The sequence below is a fragment of the Gadus morhua genome, chromosome 13, assembly GCF_902167405.1.
Source record: "Gadus morhua chromosome 13, gadMor3.0, whole genome shotgun sequence".
NCBI lineage: Eukaryota > Metazoa > Chordata > Actinopteri > Gadiformes > Gadidae > Gadus > Gadus morhua.
Window position 1 is genome coordinate 5,491,394 of NC_044060.1, and position 17,860 is coordinate 5,509,253.

The 17,860-nt window shown below is 43.3% G+C and overlaps 1 protein-coding gene across 14 annotated transcripts in view; it reads right to left on the bottom strand.

Annotated features, from left to right (window-relative positions):
• dtx3lb.2 (deltex E3 ubiquitin ligase 3L b, tandem duplicate 2) overlaps window positions 1-17,860 on the bottom strand; it is a 34,372-nt gene that overhangs the window by 10,505 nt on the left and 6,007 nt on the right. For 6 of the 14 annotated variants that reach the window (XM_030374380.1, XM_030374381.1, XM_030374377.1 and 3 more), the window contains 2 exons: window positions 8,985-9,195; window positions 8,754-8,899 (listed from right to left, as the gene is read on the bottom strand). In XM_030374380.1, coding sequence (XP_030230240.1) covers window positions 8,754-8,899; window positions 8,985-9,195 — 357 coding nt within the window. Of the gene's footprint in view, window positions 1-1,923; window positions 2,142-2,271; window positions 3,484-6,074; window positions 6,145-6,229; window positions 6,438-8,753; window positions 8,900-8,984; window positions 9,196-14,267; window positions 15,012-15,463; window positions 15,682-15,804; window positions 17,056-17,860 lie in introns of those variants that run through there. The other 8 variants (XM_030374384.1, XM_030374379.1, XM_030374389.1 and 5 more) reach the window with 8 other exon arrangements.

The following is a 17,860-nucleotide window of genomic DNA, read 5'->3' on the forward strand; positions in this document are numbered from 1 at the left end:
GTAAGTGTAAAATAATTAATGAATGCGGGCGCGTGTGTGCATCCGTCTGTTTTAACACACAAAAAACTAAACACGTAACGAATAATACAGTCCTTGGCAATGTATATTAACGGGGGACACATGCATATTAGGAACACAAGTCGATAACGATAATGCATACAATACTGGTAAGAAACAATGTTTGTTAATGTATTGCGTGTATCATTAAATAGAACCACAGTTACCGCATATCATATATGTGTTAAGTTTTCTTTGCCGACATTTATTTGAGGATTCAGTATTTCTGAAGTTGTGGAAGAAAATGCTATTCCATGTGTGAATGAGGCCATATTATTTGCCCCTAAACTGGTCTATTTGAATTTTGAAATTCATGTGGTCATGCACCTGTCTCATCAGAGACTTCAAATGGCTCTTAAAGGGGATGGGAGATAGCCCTCTCATTGGTTTATTGCACGTTACGCCCAAACCACACCTACGGGTAATTAGGCTAATTCAGGGCGACCCTTTTTAGATTTGCGTCGGGCGCAAGAGTCATTGATCCGCCGGTATAATAGCAACATCGCCATAGAACCGCCCACAAAAATACTTGCGTTTGGCGCTTCTCACTTGCGTTTCAGCCTGTTAAAATAGGGCCCCATGTGCGTAAGGTGATACACGCCCAGAGAGCAAGTGACACGCCCAAACGGTTCGTTACACACCCAGAGAGCATCGTGAGCTATCATGACGTGCAGACCGGATTAGCAACGTACTCCAGGTTGGACAGGATGAAACAGAAAGTAAAAGAGAATAGTCTATCATCTGGCTTTATTGGATAATGTAATGAGAACATTAAGAAGCCACACTGCTATGCTATCATGTTTTGATTATCTTTGATCAATGCAATTATCACACTTTAAATGTTCAATCCACTTCAATCACCAACATGCAAATATTTAGTTAGTACACACACACACACACACACACACACACACACACACACACACACACACACACACACAAACACACATCTGATTTGTTATTGGTTTGTATTTTTAATAAATTGTTTAAATTTGACTACAATACTTTCCACATTAAAAGGCAATTATTTATGTGAATCAACTACAATGAGAAACTGAATAGAAAACAATGGTTGTCTACTTTTACAGTCTGCGCTGATATTTTAAAGGCGCTAACAATATTGTACAGTTGAAGCCAGCTCTTCTTAATTTAACATCATTTCTAGTGTAGATTTATATTCTCATTCAACAAACCTTTCCACCTAATAATCAGCAAGATATTCATACCCATTAAACCATTTGCCCTACATGAGACATTCCCTGTGTCTATTCAAAAGACAGATACATTCAACGTTTGATTTGTTTAAGTGATACAGATTGGATCTTCAAATGATACAGATGTTTTTCTAATGAGAGGACTTCACTCGATGCCTTTCGCCTTCAGTTCCTCCTTCACCCTCCGAAGGTAGTCGGAGTCTGGATACCCAAAGCTGCAAAACAGGGCCATTGCCAGGGTTTAGAAATGAGTGGGGTCCAGATTTCTTTGTTTGAATAGCGCTCATTTACTGCAAACAGACACATACAGACACAACCAAAGCAATACAATCTACAATTAATTAATTTTTGTATAAATACAGATACAAACAACTTTTTTGTAATATCAACGTATTCAAATCCTGATTTTATGCTTAAATAGCGCCACTAATATAAATGAAAAATCATGATTAAAAAAACAATTAAATCAATATATATATATATATGTATTTTTTTATTTTTTATTACAAAGGTCCAGACCTCAGTGACCGCATAGCTGGCTACGGCCATGCTGCCAAACAGTTGACACATTAGAGGATCAATCCTTCAAGTCTCCGCTCTCTCTCCGCTCCAAAACATCCAAACGTGTTTTAAGACGTGGACATCAGCCTACCTCGCTGGGCCTCCACCGAAGCTGGTCTTGTGGTGGATGTCGTTCCAGGTGACCTGGTTCTCAGACCCAGAGGTAACGGAGGTCCCCACTGTGAAGATCAACCTCTTGTCGAAGGCTCTCTGCAGTAACGTCAACACCTCCCAGCCTTCTCTGTTGTCTGGGAGGTACGCTGATCTCTGGGTGCCACGATACGGCCTCCCAGGGTTGGGGTGTCGGGCCTTGGGATACGGGGAGGGGCGCGGGGGGGGAGTTGTAATCAGAAACGTAAAAAAAAGAATACGTGCATTTATGCAGATACAAGAAACATATCCATGCATCTTTATATAGATATAAAATGATAATTAGTACCGTCTGTTTTCCATGAGGAATGTCATATTTGATCAATATATGGCCATATCCCCAGAAACCTGGAAGTGAAGTACGTTGAGTTTCATATGTCATACTTCCGTCAGGCTGGTCTCCCGTTATTTCTCCAAAAATAGCTTTACATATCGGACAGGTGGGTCCCATCTTTGTCACAAAGTTTTCCAGACATTCTGTGCACAACGCATGGTTGCACGGCAGCGTTGTCCTGTTTGTAATTTGATCCATGCAAACAGGACACTTGTCTTCTTCTTCTTCAGCTGCCGGGGCCCCCCTCACTGGGGGTGCGCCCCCTGCCATGTCTCTTCCTCCGCTGGAGTCAACTCCATATCTCAGGTGTCCAATCCTCTGCTTGTCCTCCTCCCTGAAGATGGGTCTTCCTAGGTCACTCTCGATGAGGTCAACAGCCCGGCGCAGGTCCTCTGGCAGGCCGATGATCCTCCACTGGTCCCCCTGAAAATCAGGGACGACCCCAGGGAGTCCAGCCAGTCTCTCCTTCACTAGGTGTCTCTGGCTCTGGCTATGCAGGGAGCAACTCAGTACCGAGGCGGTCACTCTCTGGTGCAGGCACACAAGAGCTCTGAGGGCGTCGCTCTCCAGGGTAAAGGCATCTCTGGATTTCATTTCAGCTCTTGCCTTCACCTTATCCTGCATGTAACAATATTTCACCCCAAACACTTTTTCAAGTTCTGCCAACTCCGTCTTAAAGAGAGTAGTTACTACCACCCAATTTGCTAAATCAATTTGCAATGTGTCTGATCTTCCTTGAGCTTCCCCTGTAGATGACGGACCAGGGATCTGGGAATTATGGCTTTTCTTTAGAATTTTAGATTTTTTTTTGAAAGTCTTCAGGCTTTCCATTGGCCCACACACCTCCACCTCATGGGGTGACACGGTAAGCGTGAGCTTCTCTCGACCCTGCTTGATGAGTTGAAGGGCTTTCTCCCAGTCCACTTGACCGGGCTCATGGCAGTAAGAGTAGCATGTGGAGTCTCCTAAACAAGACTGGACTAGATCGGTGAATTCAGAGAGAGCCTTGACTGGGTCTGCTCCAGCGCTGGTGTCACCGTTGAAGGACACCTTCACTTCCTTTTGGATATGAACACCGTTTTCTTCCTCGATGCGTTTCATTTTCTCTCTGTAGACCTGGTTCACGTACCAGAAGTGGACCAGCGGTACAGTGCAGCTCACAGGCTCCTTGATTAAAATGCAATAAATTAGCAAACAAACAAGGAGGGAAATCATTTCTTTAATTCTAGTGTGTGTTGGAGCCTCGTGAGACTAGCCTGATCTCTAGAGGTCACACATCAGATCTCGCTGATGAGTGTCTGGCCCCTCAAAAACAATCAGCACTACTGGGGGGGGGGAGTTTAAAATCATGGAAGAAGGAAGAAAGGAGTCTAATGCCCCAGTTTGCAGTATGGATCAATGGTGGCCCTCAACAAAAGTGTTTCTTAATCAGAAAAAAATAATTGTAATAGGAAAAATAAATGGCACGGCGGACCTTCCTCAGAAGAGATGATTCTGCTTTCCTTCTTAGTAAAGAACGTAAGGCTTTGCCTATATGTGGATATCAATTAGTGCCCAGCCAAGATGGGACTCGTTAGGAACTAAAACTCCCTCCCCCTAACGCTGATTGGCCGGTCCACAGGTTTTGAAATTTGGGTTAAACGGGAGCAAAGCCAACTGATTGGGAAACTGTGGTGTGACTGAGTGAAAGCCCTTCACACTGGGAGTGGAGGATTGGTGATAACCCCCACGCTCTGGGTAAAGCACTCTGAGTGCCATGAGAAGAGATATATAAATGCAATGAATACTATAATAATAAAAATAATAATAAATGAAATTGATATAGCGCTATGAACTATTATTGTGGTTAGTAGGCATAGTAGTATTACTACTCACAGGTGGTGCAGATGGGATTAACCAAGGAGTGTCGTTGTCACGGGCTACTGGAGCAGAACCACCCCCATTAAAGGTTGTATAGGTGATTTGCTTTTTTGGCCATTTTTGCAAAATTACTTGAAATCCTTATCATAACCCGCTTACAGCCACTGAGTTAGAAGTACTGACATGAAAATTAAACAAGTCAATCATCTGTGGAACGGGCAGGGCTCGAAAAACTCCAGCCAATCATTTCCATTGCCACCGAGTTGCATTGGACAGTAAGTACGTCAATCAAACGGTCGTACTGCACTCCCCCTCCCCCGCGCCCCGCGCGCGACCCCTTCGTGCAGTACTCGTGACCCAGAGCTCGTGACCCAGAGCAAGCTCCTGTTTGTTGTTATCCTGCGGTAGCTACTGGAACTAGTTGATCCACATTTGGACCTAGCAGTAGAAGACAATTTCCATGGCAGACAAGACGCCACCATCCCCACCACCACCACCACCACCAGCAAAGAGAAGGAAAACTCTTTTTCAGAGAGTAATTGATAATAAAAACGCTGAAAGAGAAAAACTGAAATCAAGAATAATCCTAGGCGCTGCTTTCGAACGTTGGCGGCAACTGAAGGACGAGAAGGGTCTAAAAACCGATGCTTGTGTGGCGGTTGACCTAGTTTCAAAGTTTATACCGTTTATACTCGGTAATACCGGTGTGGAGACGAGTGTATTACTCGGTGTGAAAATGTCCACACCGCGGCAACCCTAGTGAAAACCAGGACTTCCAATACAATTATATGAAACAAACATACATTTTCTAAAAATAGTAATGATTTATGTGACCGTTTAATGTTTATAACATCTGGTCCAACCATTGCAGCGAGAACGTATTCTCAGCAGGGGGTGCTGGGAAAAAAAAAAACTCAGCCTGCACTAGACTCGCAACTCGTTACATTGATAAAAAAAGATGTATAGCAGCGCAGCTCAATTACACCAGTGCATGCGCGGACAGTTGAAAATCGATCGTTCACATCCAGCTGCTCACAGAACAAGTTTAGCGCACCACCGCTACCCTCACACTTTTTCATATAACCTTTTTTCAGCACTAGGTCATATGAGCATTAAATAAATGCTGCGTCTCAAAATGCCTTGGACAGCAGCGAGGATGACTCGCTTTGCCACGGGCCGAAACAGTTCGGAGCGACCACAGCCAGTGCGAACACAGCGGGGCAGAGGAGTGTCAGGAATAGTCTTTGGTGTACACATCAGTACGGCCTATTTGCACTACTGTTTAGTGGCAATGCAGTGTTTTATTCGATGCCTTTTTATTTTCGTATATTATTTCAATGAATACAATTTATTTATTCATAAAAAACGGATCTGGTCTTCAAATCTTTTTTCCAAATATAGGTCGTCTTACAATGGGGTTTGTGTTTATATTCGGACCAATACGGTACAGCGGGCGCTCACATGACGTTAAGCATTTCCTGGTGCATAATGTGACGCTTCAGAACCTAAAATCCCGTTTCTCCCCGTTGACACGACAACACATAACCGGCGTTTTCAGAAATCTCCACTTTGGCCGGAGTTTTTTAGAAATGATCGTTTTCTGTGATAAGACAGGGCCTCGGACAGGGGGTGTTGCAGCACCCCCAGCACTCCTACTTCCCGCGGTACTGGGTGCAACTTACAGCTGAATGTAGTGCCATGTTGTTAAACGAAAACCTACGCTAGCCTGGCTAGCTCTCGCGCATCTCTGTTCGCGCTCGTGCATGATTGCGCGTCCAGGTACTTGGAATGGGTGGAGTCAGAGTCAGCGTTGAAGGAGAGGGGGTAGGACCATTTGAGTTGTGTATTTTCAAAATCTGCTGGCGTTTCGCAAATCACCTACCCAACCTTTAAGACGCCTCACACTGGCTGTTGTCTTCTGGTCCCTAAAGGTCAGCTGGGTGTCGTCAGTGAACAGATCCTCCTGCCCTTAACATTCAAATCACCTTTCATTGTTAGACATTTGATTAGAGTTCATTTCATGTTACATAAAATAAATCAAATCTGTAATTACCTGTAGCCGGTGTTATCCCCAGCCTCACACTTCCATCCATTTGACCGGTTAGCTTTAAGCACTCGGTGGTGACTCTGTTTTTTGGGTTTTTGTTGAACCAAACCTGCAGAGCTTTTTGAAGTTCTGTCTCCCACTTGGGTGGAGGTTCTCCCTCTGGCCAGACTACCTTCAGATGAACGGTGGCTACAGTATCCTTCTTCTGGGGAGTCTGAAAGTGAAAAACCAAAAACCAAAGATAAAAGCCAATAACAATGTAGGGACGGCAAGCAGCCAATTGAGTACAGAGTCGTTTGAACTAGGCCCATTGATCACTCCTCTTGTGCTGAAGAAAATGACGGCAGCTTCCCCAGATTGAGCTTGGTCTGGCAATAGACAGGCTAAAGGCTTACCCCTTTAGGAACCTCTTCAGCATTAGGTAGCTCTGAAACCTGTGAAATGGTTTTACTTCCAGTACTCTGGTCGTTATGCGTTTTTATTAAGTTAGAATTGTCTGTCTGAAAGCAAGAACGACATTGCATGTGATTAAATACAACAACACAATAGAGCTTGCAAGTCTGCCCCTTCCGGTAGACCCACATGGGACCTCTGAGATCAAAAAATATGAATGGGTTTCAATGGATAGAAAGTAATTATTTTCTGGTCCCACTCTTTATATGTCCTGGATTACACATATGTTGTTTGTGGATTTAAATGATACATTTTCATGCCAAGAGTTTGACCGTTTATTGTGCAATGTTTAGTTAAAGGCTGTAGAGAAAACACAATGAGAAAGACTACACGTCTCGGATGTGACGTCACGCTCCCTGCGACTGGCGTGGACAAAACCGACAATCTCCCCATCGGCATAACTGAAAATCTACACATGCCCCGATTTATAATGGTTTTCACGTCTTTCGATGCAGTTATCGTCTCCTTGGAAAAAAGCGGTGAAGTGGAGCAGAGAGATCGCCATGTCTGTACCAGAGAGGTGGTGACGTATATCATTCGCGTCGAGAGCAGCGAGGGGCTGTAGTTCACAAAGTGGCCTCACACAAAACCTAACATTATCAAACTTCCTCGCAATTTCTTTTCGTTTTCTTTGCATGAAAAATTATTATTTAAATCCAAAAACAACATATGTGTAATCCAGGGCATACTGGGACCAGAAAATAATTACTTTCTCTCCATTGCAACCCATTCATATTTTCCTAGCCCAGAGGTCCCATGGAGGTCTCCCGGAAGGGGCGGACTTACGAGCTCTATGGTTGACATCCTGCTTATGTTGACATCCAGTTATCGTCTGAGAATCGACATGTTTAGAGTTGGGCTTTTATGGTTATGTTTGGGCTGAATAATAACATCCTTCCCTACGAACCCCACATTTAGTTTTTCTATTGATTAAAGATGATCACTAATTCTAAATCTAAAATGTAACAATAATTTTGTGGATGCTTTGGACGACATTATTATTGAATATATGATTGATATATAATATTTTATTTGACCTGGGCCCCGTTTCCCGAAAGCATCTTTAGCCTAAGTGGATCGCAGAGTGGGTCGTACGAGCATCGTACAGTTTTCACACCGTTTCCCGAAAGCATCTTTGGTAACGAACGTCTAGAAAACGCTCACGAGTCACGAATAGCTAACGAGTGCTCCAGGGTACTCGTAGGACGCTAAGAGCCTCGTTAGCCTACTATAGCCTCAGTGGCGTAACCAGCGGACATTCCTAGTATTGGATGCGTTTTATTATAACACATTGGTAATGGTGTATCACGTGCGTCTGAGCCTAATGTGGGCCATTATGTTCTTAGTTTGAGAGAGACAGTCCAGGAAATGTTTGAGCAGGCAGGGCACTTAAAATGTGTGAGAGAAAGTGGGGGGGATTTGTGCAGACTGACATAGGCTACTCATAAAACGTAGCATAAAATAATGTAAAAAAAAATATATATATATATTAATTATAAAAATATTAAAAAAAATGCAAAGGAGCAGGCAAAAGGCTGGGATATGGTGGGGATTGGTCACGTTGACGGGAATGTTTAGTGACATGCATAACCGCTGCTGTGGAACCGAAAACTCTGGGTTAGTCGGCACAGGGTAAATCAACCTAGAGTTCAGCGTTAACTCAGTGTTTGTTAAACCTCCGTTCGGGGAACACCCCTCTGGACGAGTGTTTCGCTAGCTCTCTTGCGTTGTTTGGCCGCATGCATATGCGGATGCGCATGCGCGGTAGCCAGGGCGACCGTCTCATCCAATGGCAAGTTCAGTTTGCGCTGTGTGCTTCAAGATTCCGATTGGCCCAGAGAAGTGTCAATTATAAGAAAGATTCTGAAGCAAGTGCTGAGATTCCGATTGGCCCAGAGAAATGTCAATTATAAGAATGATCCAATAATTTTTCGCAATTCTGGACCCAACCCCCCCCCAAAAAACAAAACTCTCCGGTTCTACACGATTCACGTGAATGACCAAATTGACCAAGAAAACGGCGATTGTCGCCGAAAAGCAACACGTTTGCAGCTTTGATAGTAGTATTACTACTCACAGGTGGTGCAGATGGGATTAACCAAGGATTGTCGTTGTCATGGGCTACTGGAGCAGAACCACCCCCATTAAGACGCCTCACACTGGCTGTTGTCTTCTGGTCCCTCAGGGTCAGCTGGGTGTCGTCAGTGAACAGATCCTCCTGCCCTTAACATTCAAAACACCTTTCATTGTTACACATTTGATTGGAGTTCATTTCATATAACATCAAATAAATCAAATCTGTAATTACCTGTAGCCGGTATTATCTCCAGCCTCACACTTCCATCCTTTTGATCAGTTAGCCGTACACACTCAGTGATGACTGTGCGTTTGGGGTTTTTGTTGAACCAACTCTGCAGAGCTTTTTGAAGTTCTGTCTCCCACCTGCGTGGAGGTTCTCCCTCTGGCCAGACTACCTTCAGATGAATGGTTGCTACAGGTTTATCCTTCTTCATGGGGGTCTGAAAGTGAAACACCTAAACCGAAGATAAAAGCCAATAACAATGCAGTGACCTCATGTTCAAGCAGTTAACTTCTGAGAATAGACAAGACATTATCAAAGTTTGGCTTTTTTGGTTATGTTTTGGGCTGAATAATAAAATGTATACTTTACAAACACCACATTCCTATTGATTAAAATATGGTCACTAATTCTAAATTTAAAATAACAATAATTGTGTGGATACTCAGACCAACATTGTTAAAATAACATGTTTAGAGGATCGGGGAAGTTATCTTTTTCTCTGCTTGAAATATAACAGTTGCAGTTTTGATTTGACCAGAAGCATAGTCTAGCTAGCATAGTACTAGCCTTGAAAAAGTGTGAAACTATCATAGTTCTAGCCCCAAAAATGTGTGAAGCGTATATATTTAAATCAATTCCTCTATATTAACAGAGTCTAGTGATTGTGCAGAAGGGAAGGTTTACTAGACTGGATAGCCCCGCCCATTCTGTGCACGATTTGAGTTCGCCCTGAAGAAAGGTCTGGAGAAGAGCAATACATTTCTTTCTGCTTCCAATACGTTTTTGTGGGAGCCAATCACCAAGCTGGCTTTTCCCCCCCTTACGTTGTGTTTGCTGGTTTAACACAATGACGACAGCCAAGTGAGGGCAAGCAGCCAATTGAGTACAGAGTCGTTTGAACTAGGCCCATTGATCACGCCTCTTGTGCTGAAGAAAATGACGGCAGCTTCCCCAGATTGAGCTTGGTCTGGCAATAGCCAGGATAAAGGTTTACCCCTTTAGAAACCTCTTCAGCATTAGGTAGCTCTGAAACCTGTGAAATGGTTTTACTTCCAGTACTCTGGTCGTTATGCGTATTTATTAAGTTAGAATTGTCTGTCTGAAAGCAAGAACAACATTGCATGTGATTAAATACAACAACACAATAGAGCTTGCAAGTCTGCCCCTTCCGGTAGACCCACATGGGACCTCTGAGATCAAAAAATATGAATGGGTTTCAATGGATAGAAAGTAATTATTTTCTGGTCCCACTCTTTATATGTCCTGGATTACACATATGTTGTTTGTGGATTTAAATGATATATTTTCATGCCAAGAGTTTGACCGTTTATTGTGCAATGTTTAGTTAAAGACTGTAGAGAAAACACAATGAGAAAGACTACACGTCTCGGATGTGACGTCACGCTCCCTGCGACTGGCGTGGACAAGACCGACAATCTCCCCATCGGCATAACTGAAAATCTACACATGCCCCGACTTATAATGGTTTTCACCTCTTTCGATGCAGTTATCGTCTCCTTGGAAAAAAGCGGTGAAGTGGAGCAGAGAGATCGCCATGTCTGTACCAGAGTGGTGGTGACGTATATCATTTTCGTCGAGAGCAGCGAGGGGCTGTAGTTCACAAAGCGGCCTCAAACAAAACCTAACATTATCAAACTTCCTCGCAATTTTTTTTTGGTTTTCTTTGCATGAAAAAATATTATTTAAATCCCCAAACAACATATGTGTAATCCAGGGCATACTGGGACCAGAAAATAATTACTTTCTCTCCATTGAAACCCATTCATATTTTCCTAGCCCAGAGGTCCCTTGGAGGTCTCCCGGAAGGGGCGGAATTACGAGCTATGGTGTACTATTGTTTTTGACATCCCGCTTATGTTGACATCAAGTTAACGTCTGAGAATAGACATGTTCAGAGTTGGGCTTTTATGGTTATGTTTTGGGCTGAATAATAACATCCTTCCTTACAAACCCCACATTTTGTATTTCTATTGATTAAAGATTATCACTAATTCTAAATCTAAAATATAACAATAATGTTATGGATGCTTTGGATGACATTATTATTGAAAATATGATTGAATTATAATATTTTATTTGACCTGAATAGTCCAGATAGTTCCTGCCCTGCCCTGATCTTTGGTTCCAATGCTGCACCCATTCGGTTTGTAACATGGTACGTTTCATAACTTGTTACGTAAAGTGAGGGTCAACGTAATTAAGTGCTGGAATGTGATTTGAAGGTCCAACGATTAAAACAGCAAATCTGATCCATGACATATCTTTTCCTTCCTCCTTAAGAAACCAAAGCCACTCACTGTTTCAGCGGGCTCCTCTCTCGGTCCAGGGGACGCCATGTTGAGTCGGGCAGTCAGGTTGGCCAGGGACGTCCTGCCGAGAGGAACACAGACATGTAACTCAAAAGGTGATTAATAGATCTTCTGGTAGCCTACTATATACGTGTATATACACTCCTGCTAGTGTATGTACGTGGTGTATATACGGTGGACCTTACTGGTAATACATGGTGAACATTTCATTAGAAACTAGTTCTGAAAGCAATACGAAATGGTATAGGCCTATTTTAATAACGATTAACTATTATTATATTATCATCACAGCTCAGGCTATGTTAGGACACACAGCTCGGTTAAACTTTCGTTTCGGCCCGGTTGTAAAGTCTGAAGTTAGTAAGGCGTACTACCAGGCCTAATGGTTTACATACCGCTGGTCTATATCCTACATTACAACCTCACATCCACCCTTATAATGTTAACTAAGTCTCTAGTTAACATTATAAACTTAAACCTTTATAAATACGTACGTGAGTAGCTTCAGACCCACCCTGTGGTCTTTTCTTCCAAACTGAAAGTGAAAGTGAAAGTGTTGCAAGGACGTGCGCCCACTAGTGGCGACACACGCACGCACAGACGCACACGCACAAAGCCAAACAAGGAAGATGATACATTTAATTTCAACCCTTCCAACTTAGTAACATTTAAATTTAGATTTAGGGCATTTAGCAGACGCTTTTATCCAAAGCGACAATCAGTACATTTGAAAGATAAACAACAACATATCGCTGTCGGTCCAGTAAGGATGTTCGTAGAACCAAGTGCCAAGCACTTACAATTGCTAGGCTAACCCATTACCCGTATACAACAAAGATAGCTAGGATAAGATGCTACACAATGCTAAGTACTATTTTTGAGTGCCAGGGCGTACAGCATACTGTAGCGCCAGGGCTATGTTTGTTGTATTGTTTATACCACTTCTATTGGTTAATGTGTTCCCATCATGCTTTGCTTGACGAAGTCAGTTAGTGAGGAGTGAGTGAAGACTGTTATGTCAAATGCTCGGTTGAGTTAGGTCTTGGAGGTTTACTCTTGAAACGATTCAATAAAGTTATTGAAAGAATATAACGCCTCTGCTTTTGAAATTCGCTACAATACTATGGGCCCTATCTTGCATCCAGCGCAATTGACTTTCTACACCGATGCATGTGTCGTTGCTAGTTTGCAACTGGCGCGGAGCGTTCTTTTCCCTCCACTGGCACGCGTCGCTATAAGGGAATGATCTTGGGCCCCAAGGGATGGTTCAGCGAAAGTAGGAGGCGTGTTCTGGCGCAAACGTTCCCTGGTGCTATTTTGCAGTTTCAGAAAACAATTCCGCCACAAACCAGGAAATAGCTGGTTTAAAGTCAGTGGCGCGTGGTTCAGATGCTATTTTAAAGGCACCCAGTGCAACTTTATGTAAACATTCAATGAAAAATAAACATTCAATTTCTAGTCTTTTTACACGTAGTAAGTTTCAATAACTCCATACCATTACATATCGACATTCAAGGAGCAAAGATGAGACGTCGCTGTGTGGTGAGAACTGATAGAAAATCGTAAACAACAACAATCGCCGGTGGGGAGAAGCCATTTTTCCATTGACTGGAAGCCTGCTTTATTTATTGTAGGTTACAAAAAATAAAGAAAATGGCGGCATTGTTGTTGTTATCGATTTTCTATCAGTTCTCACCACACAACGACGTCTCATCTTTGCTGCTTGAATGTCGGTATGTAATGGTATGGAGTTATTGAAACTTACTACGTGTAAAAAAAGACTAGAAATTGAATGTTTATTTTTAAGCCTCGAAAGTTGCACTGGGTGCCTTTAAGGGCGCATGCATAATGTTGCTTGTGCACCTCGTGCATACACTTTGCCTCTCTCATTTACCTAGCCACACATTCTTGGTAAATTATTTGGGAAAGAACAGCTGATACAGCGGTAATAAGTTGTACTTTTAAATCAATGCATCTGCAAACACCGTACAGCAAACACATATTTTCTTGAAACAGACATCGTGTACAAGCCCATAACTTTTAGGATTGATGAGTATTTGATTGTGAGAAATCATTGTTTTACCGCTAGTGAGTGTTAAAAAGAATGAATGAATAAGGGCGCACGTGTGTGTAAGTGTAAAATAATTAATGAATGCGGGCGCGTGTGTGCATCCGTCTGTTTTAACACACAAAAAACTAAACACGTAACGAATAATACAGTCCTTGGCAATGTATATTAACGGGGGACACATGCATATTAGGAACACAAGTCGATAACGATAATGCATACAATACTGGTAAGAAACAATGTTTGTTAATGTATTGCGTGTATCATTAAATAGAACCACAGTTACCGCATATCATATATGTGTTAAGTTTTCTTTGCCAAAATTTATTTGAGGACTCAGTATTTCTGAAGTTGTGGAAGAAAATGCTATTCCATGTGTGAATGAGGCCATATTATTTGCCCCTAAACTGGGCCATTTGAAGTTTGAAATTCATGTGGTCATGCACCTGTCTCATCAGACACTTCAAACGCGCTGTCAAAATATCAACTTGTCAGTATCAAATGCGCTCATGGCTCTTAAAGGGGATGGGAGATAGCACTCTCATTGGTTTATTGCACGTTACGTCCAAACCACACCTACGGGTAATTAGGCTAATTCAGGGCAACCCTTTTTAGATTTGCGTCGGGCGCAAGAGTCATTTATCCGCCGGTATAATAGCAACATCGCCATAGAACCGCCCACAAAAATACTTGCGTTTGGCGCTTCTCACTTGCGTTTCAGCCTGTTAAAATAGGGCCCCATGTGCGTAAGGTGATACACGCCCAGAGAGCAAGTGACACGCCCAAACGGTTCGTAACACACGCAGAGAGCATCATGAGCTATCATGACTTGCAGACCGGATTAGCAACCTACTCCAGGTTGGACAGGATGAAACAAAAAGTAAAAGAGAATAGTCTATCATCTGGCTTTATTGGATAATGTAATGAGAACATTAAGAAGCCACACTGCTATGCTATCATGTTTTGATTATCTTTGATCGATGCAATTATCACACTTTAAATGTTCAATCAACTTCAATCACCAACATGCAAATATTTAGTTAATACACCCACCCACACCCACACCCACACACACACACCCACACCCACACCCACACCCACACACACACACACACACACACACACACACACACACACACACACACACAAACATCTGATTTGTTATTGGTTTGTATTTTTAAGTATAAATTGTTTACATTTTACTACAATACTTTCCACATTAAAAGGCAGTTATTTATGTGAATCAACTACAATGAGAAACTGAACAGTAAACAATGGTTGTCTACTTTTACAGTCTGTGCTGATATTTTAAAGGCGCTAACAATATTGTACAGTTGAAGCCAGCTCTTCTTAATTTAACATAATTTCTAGTGTAGATTTATATTCTCATTCAACAAACCTTTCCACCTAACAATCAGCAAGATATTCATACCCATTAAACCATTTGCCCTATAAGAGACATTCCCTGTTTCAATTCAAAAGACAGATACATTCAAAGTTTGATTTGTTTAAGTGACACAGATTGGATCTTGAAATGATACAGATGTTTTTCTAATGAGAGGACTTCACTCGATGCCTTTCGCCTTCAGTTCCTCCTTCACCCTCCGAAGGTAGTCGGGGTCTGGATACCCAAAGCTGCAAAACAGGGCCGTTGCCAGGGTTTGGAAATGAGTGAGGTCCAGATTTCTTTATTTTAATGGCGCTAATTTACTGCCCACTGGCACATACAAACACAACCAAAGCAATACACTACACACAAACTCATTATGTACAATTAAATAGATACAGATACAAAATACTATATTTTGTGTGTGTTTGTAATATCAACGTATTCAAATCCTGATTTTACGCTTAAATAGCGCCGCTAATATAAATGAAAAATCATGATTAAAAAAACAATTAAAAAATCAATATATATATATGTATTTTTATTTTATTTATTACAAAGGTCCAGACCTCAGTGACCGCATAGCTGGCTGCGGCCATGCTGCCAAACAGTGGACACATTAGAGGATCAATCCTTCCTGTCTCCGTTTCTCTCCACTCCAAAACATCCAAACGTTGGTAAGACGTGGACATCAGCCTACCTCGTTGGGCCTCCACCGATGCTGGTCTTGTGGTGGATGTCGTTCCAGGTGACCTGGTCCTCAGACCCCGAGGTACGGGAGGTCCCCACCGTGAAGATCAACTTCTTGTCGAAGGCTCTCTGCAGTAACCTCAGCACCTCCCTGCCTTCTCTGTTGTCAGGGAGGTACGCTGATCTCTGGGTGCCATGATACGGCCTCCCAGGGTTGGGGTGTCGGGCCTTGGGATACAGAGGGGGGGGAGTTGTAATCAGAAACGTCAAAAAAATAATTTGTGCATTTATGCAGATACAAGAAACATATCCATGTATCTTTATAGATTGATATAAAATGATAATTAGTACCGTCTGTTTTCCAGAAGGAATCTCATATTTTATCAATAGATGGCCATATCTCCAGAAACCTGGGAGTGAAGTACGTTGAGTTTCATATGTCATACTTCCGTCAGGCTGGTCTCCCGTTATTTCTCCAAAATTAGCTTTACATATCGGACAGGTGGGTCCCATCTTTCTCACTAAGTTTTCCAGACATTCTGTGCACAACGCGTGGTTGCACGGCAGCGTTGTCCTGTTTGTAAATTGATCCATGCAAACAGGACACTTGTCTTCTTCTTCTTCAGCTGCTGGGGCTCCCCTCACTGGGGGTTCGCCTCCTGCCATGTCACTTCCTCCGCTAGAGTCAACGCCATATCTCCGGTGTCCAATCCTCTGCCTGTCCTCCTCCCTGAAGACGGGTCTTCCTAGGTCACTCTCGATGTGGTCAACAGCCCGGCGCAGGTCCTCTGGCAGGCCGATGATCCGCCACTGGTCCCCACAAATATCAGGGACGACCCCATGGATTCCAGCCAGTCTCTGCCCCACTAGGCTCTGGCTCTCGCTCTGGCTCTGCAGGGAGCAGCTCAGCACCGAGGTGGTCACTCTCTGGTACAGACACAGAAGAGCTCTTAGGGCGTGGCTCTCCATGGTAACGGCGTCTTTGGACATTTCAGCTCTTGCCTTGACTTTATCCGTTGTGTAACAAAATTTCACCCCAAACCTGTTTTCAAGTTCTGCCAACTTTGTCTTAAAGAGGGTAGTTATTACAACCCAATGTACGGGATCAATTGCTAAACCAGAGCTGAGCAGAGGGTCTCTGAAGTTCATGCTGACCCTTTGTGATCTTCCTTGAGCTTCCCCTGCAGATGACGGACCGGGAACCGGAGTATTAAGGATTTTCTTTTTCATTTTTGAAATGGTTTCGAAAGTCTTCAGGCTTTTCATCGGCCCACACACCTCCACCTCATGGGGTGACACGGTAAGCGTGAGCTTCTCTCGACCCTGCTGGATGAGTTGAAGGGCTTTCTCCCAGTCCACTTGACCGGGCTCATGGCAGTAAGAGTAGCATGTGGAGTCTCCTAAACAAGACTGGACTAGATCGGTGAATTCAGAGAGAGCCTTGACTGGGTCTGCTCCAGCGCTGGTGTCACCGTTGAAGGACACCTTCACGTCCTTTTGGATATGAACTCCGTTTTTTTCCTCGATGCGTTTCATTTTCTCTCTGTAGACCTGGTTCACGTACCAGAAGTGGGCCAGCAGTACAGTGCAGCTCACAGGCTCCTGGATTAAAATGCAATAAATTAGCAAACAAACAAGGAGGGAAATCATTTCTTTAATTCTTGCCCATTGCCCGTCTTTCGGATGAGACGTTAAACCGAGGTCCTGACTCCCTGTGGTCACTAAAGATCCCATGACACTCATCGCTATAGTAGGGGTGCTAACCCCGGTGTCTCTACTCATCGCTATACTAGGGGTGCTAACCCCGGTGTCTCTACTCATCGCTATAGGTGCTAACCCCGGTGTCTCTACTCATGGCTGTAGGTGCTAACCCCGGTGTCTCTACTCATCGCTAGAGTAGGGGTGCTAACCCCGGTGTCTCTACTCATCGCTATAGGTGCTGACCCCGGTGTCTCTACTCATCGCTATAGTAGGGGTGCTGACCCCGGTGTCTCTACTCATCGCTATAGTAGGGGTGCTGACCCCGGTGTCTCTACTCATCGCTATAGGTGCTAACCCCGGTGTCCTGGCAAAACTCTCAACCTGGCTCTTGCAACATGGCCACATCATCAGCCCTGGTCTTACATTGTATAGTTTCAATCCTCACCACCTAGCCTTGTGAGACTAGCCTGATATCTAGAGGTCACACATCAGTTTCTCGCTGATAAGTGTCTGGCCCCTCAAAAACAATCAGCGCTACTGGAACGTAAGGCTTTGCCTATATGTGGATATCAATTAGTGCCCAGCCAAGATGGGACTCCCTCTCCCTAACGCTGATTGGCCGGTCCACAGGTTTTGAAATTTGAAATTTGGGGAAATTTGGTAACTGTGGTGTGACCGAATGAAAGGCCTTCACACTGGTAGTGGA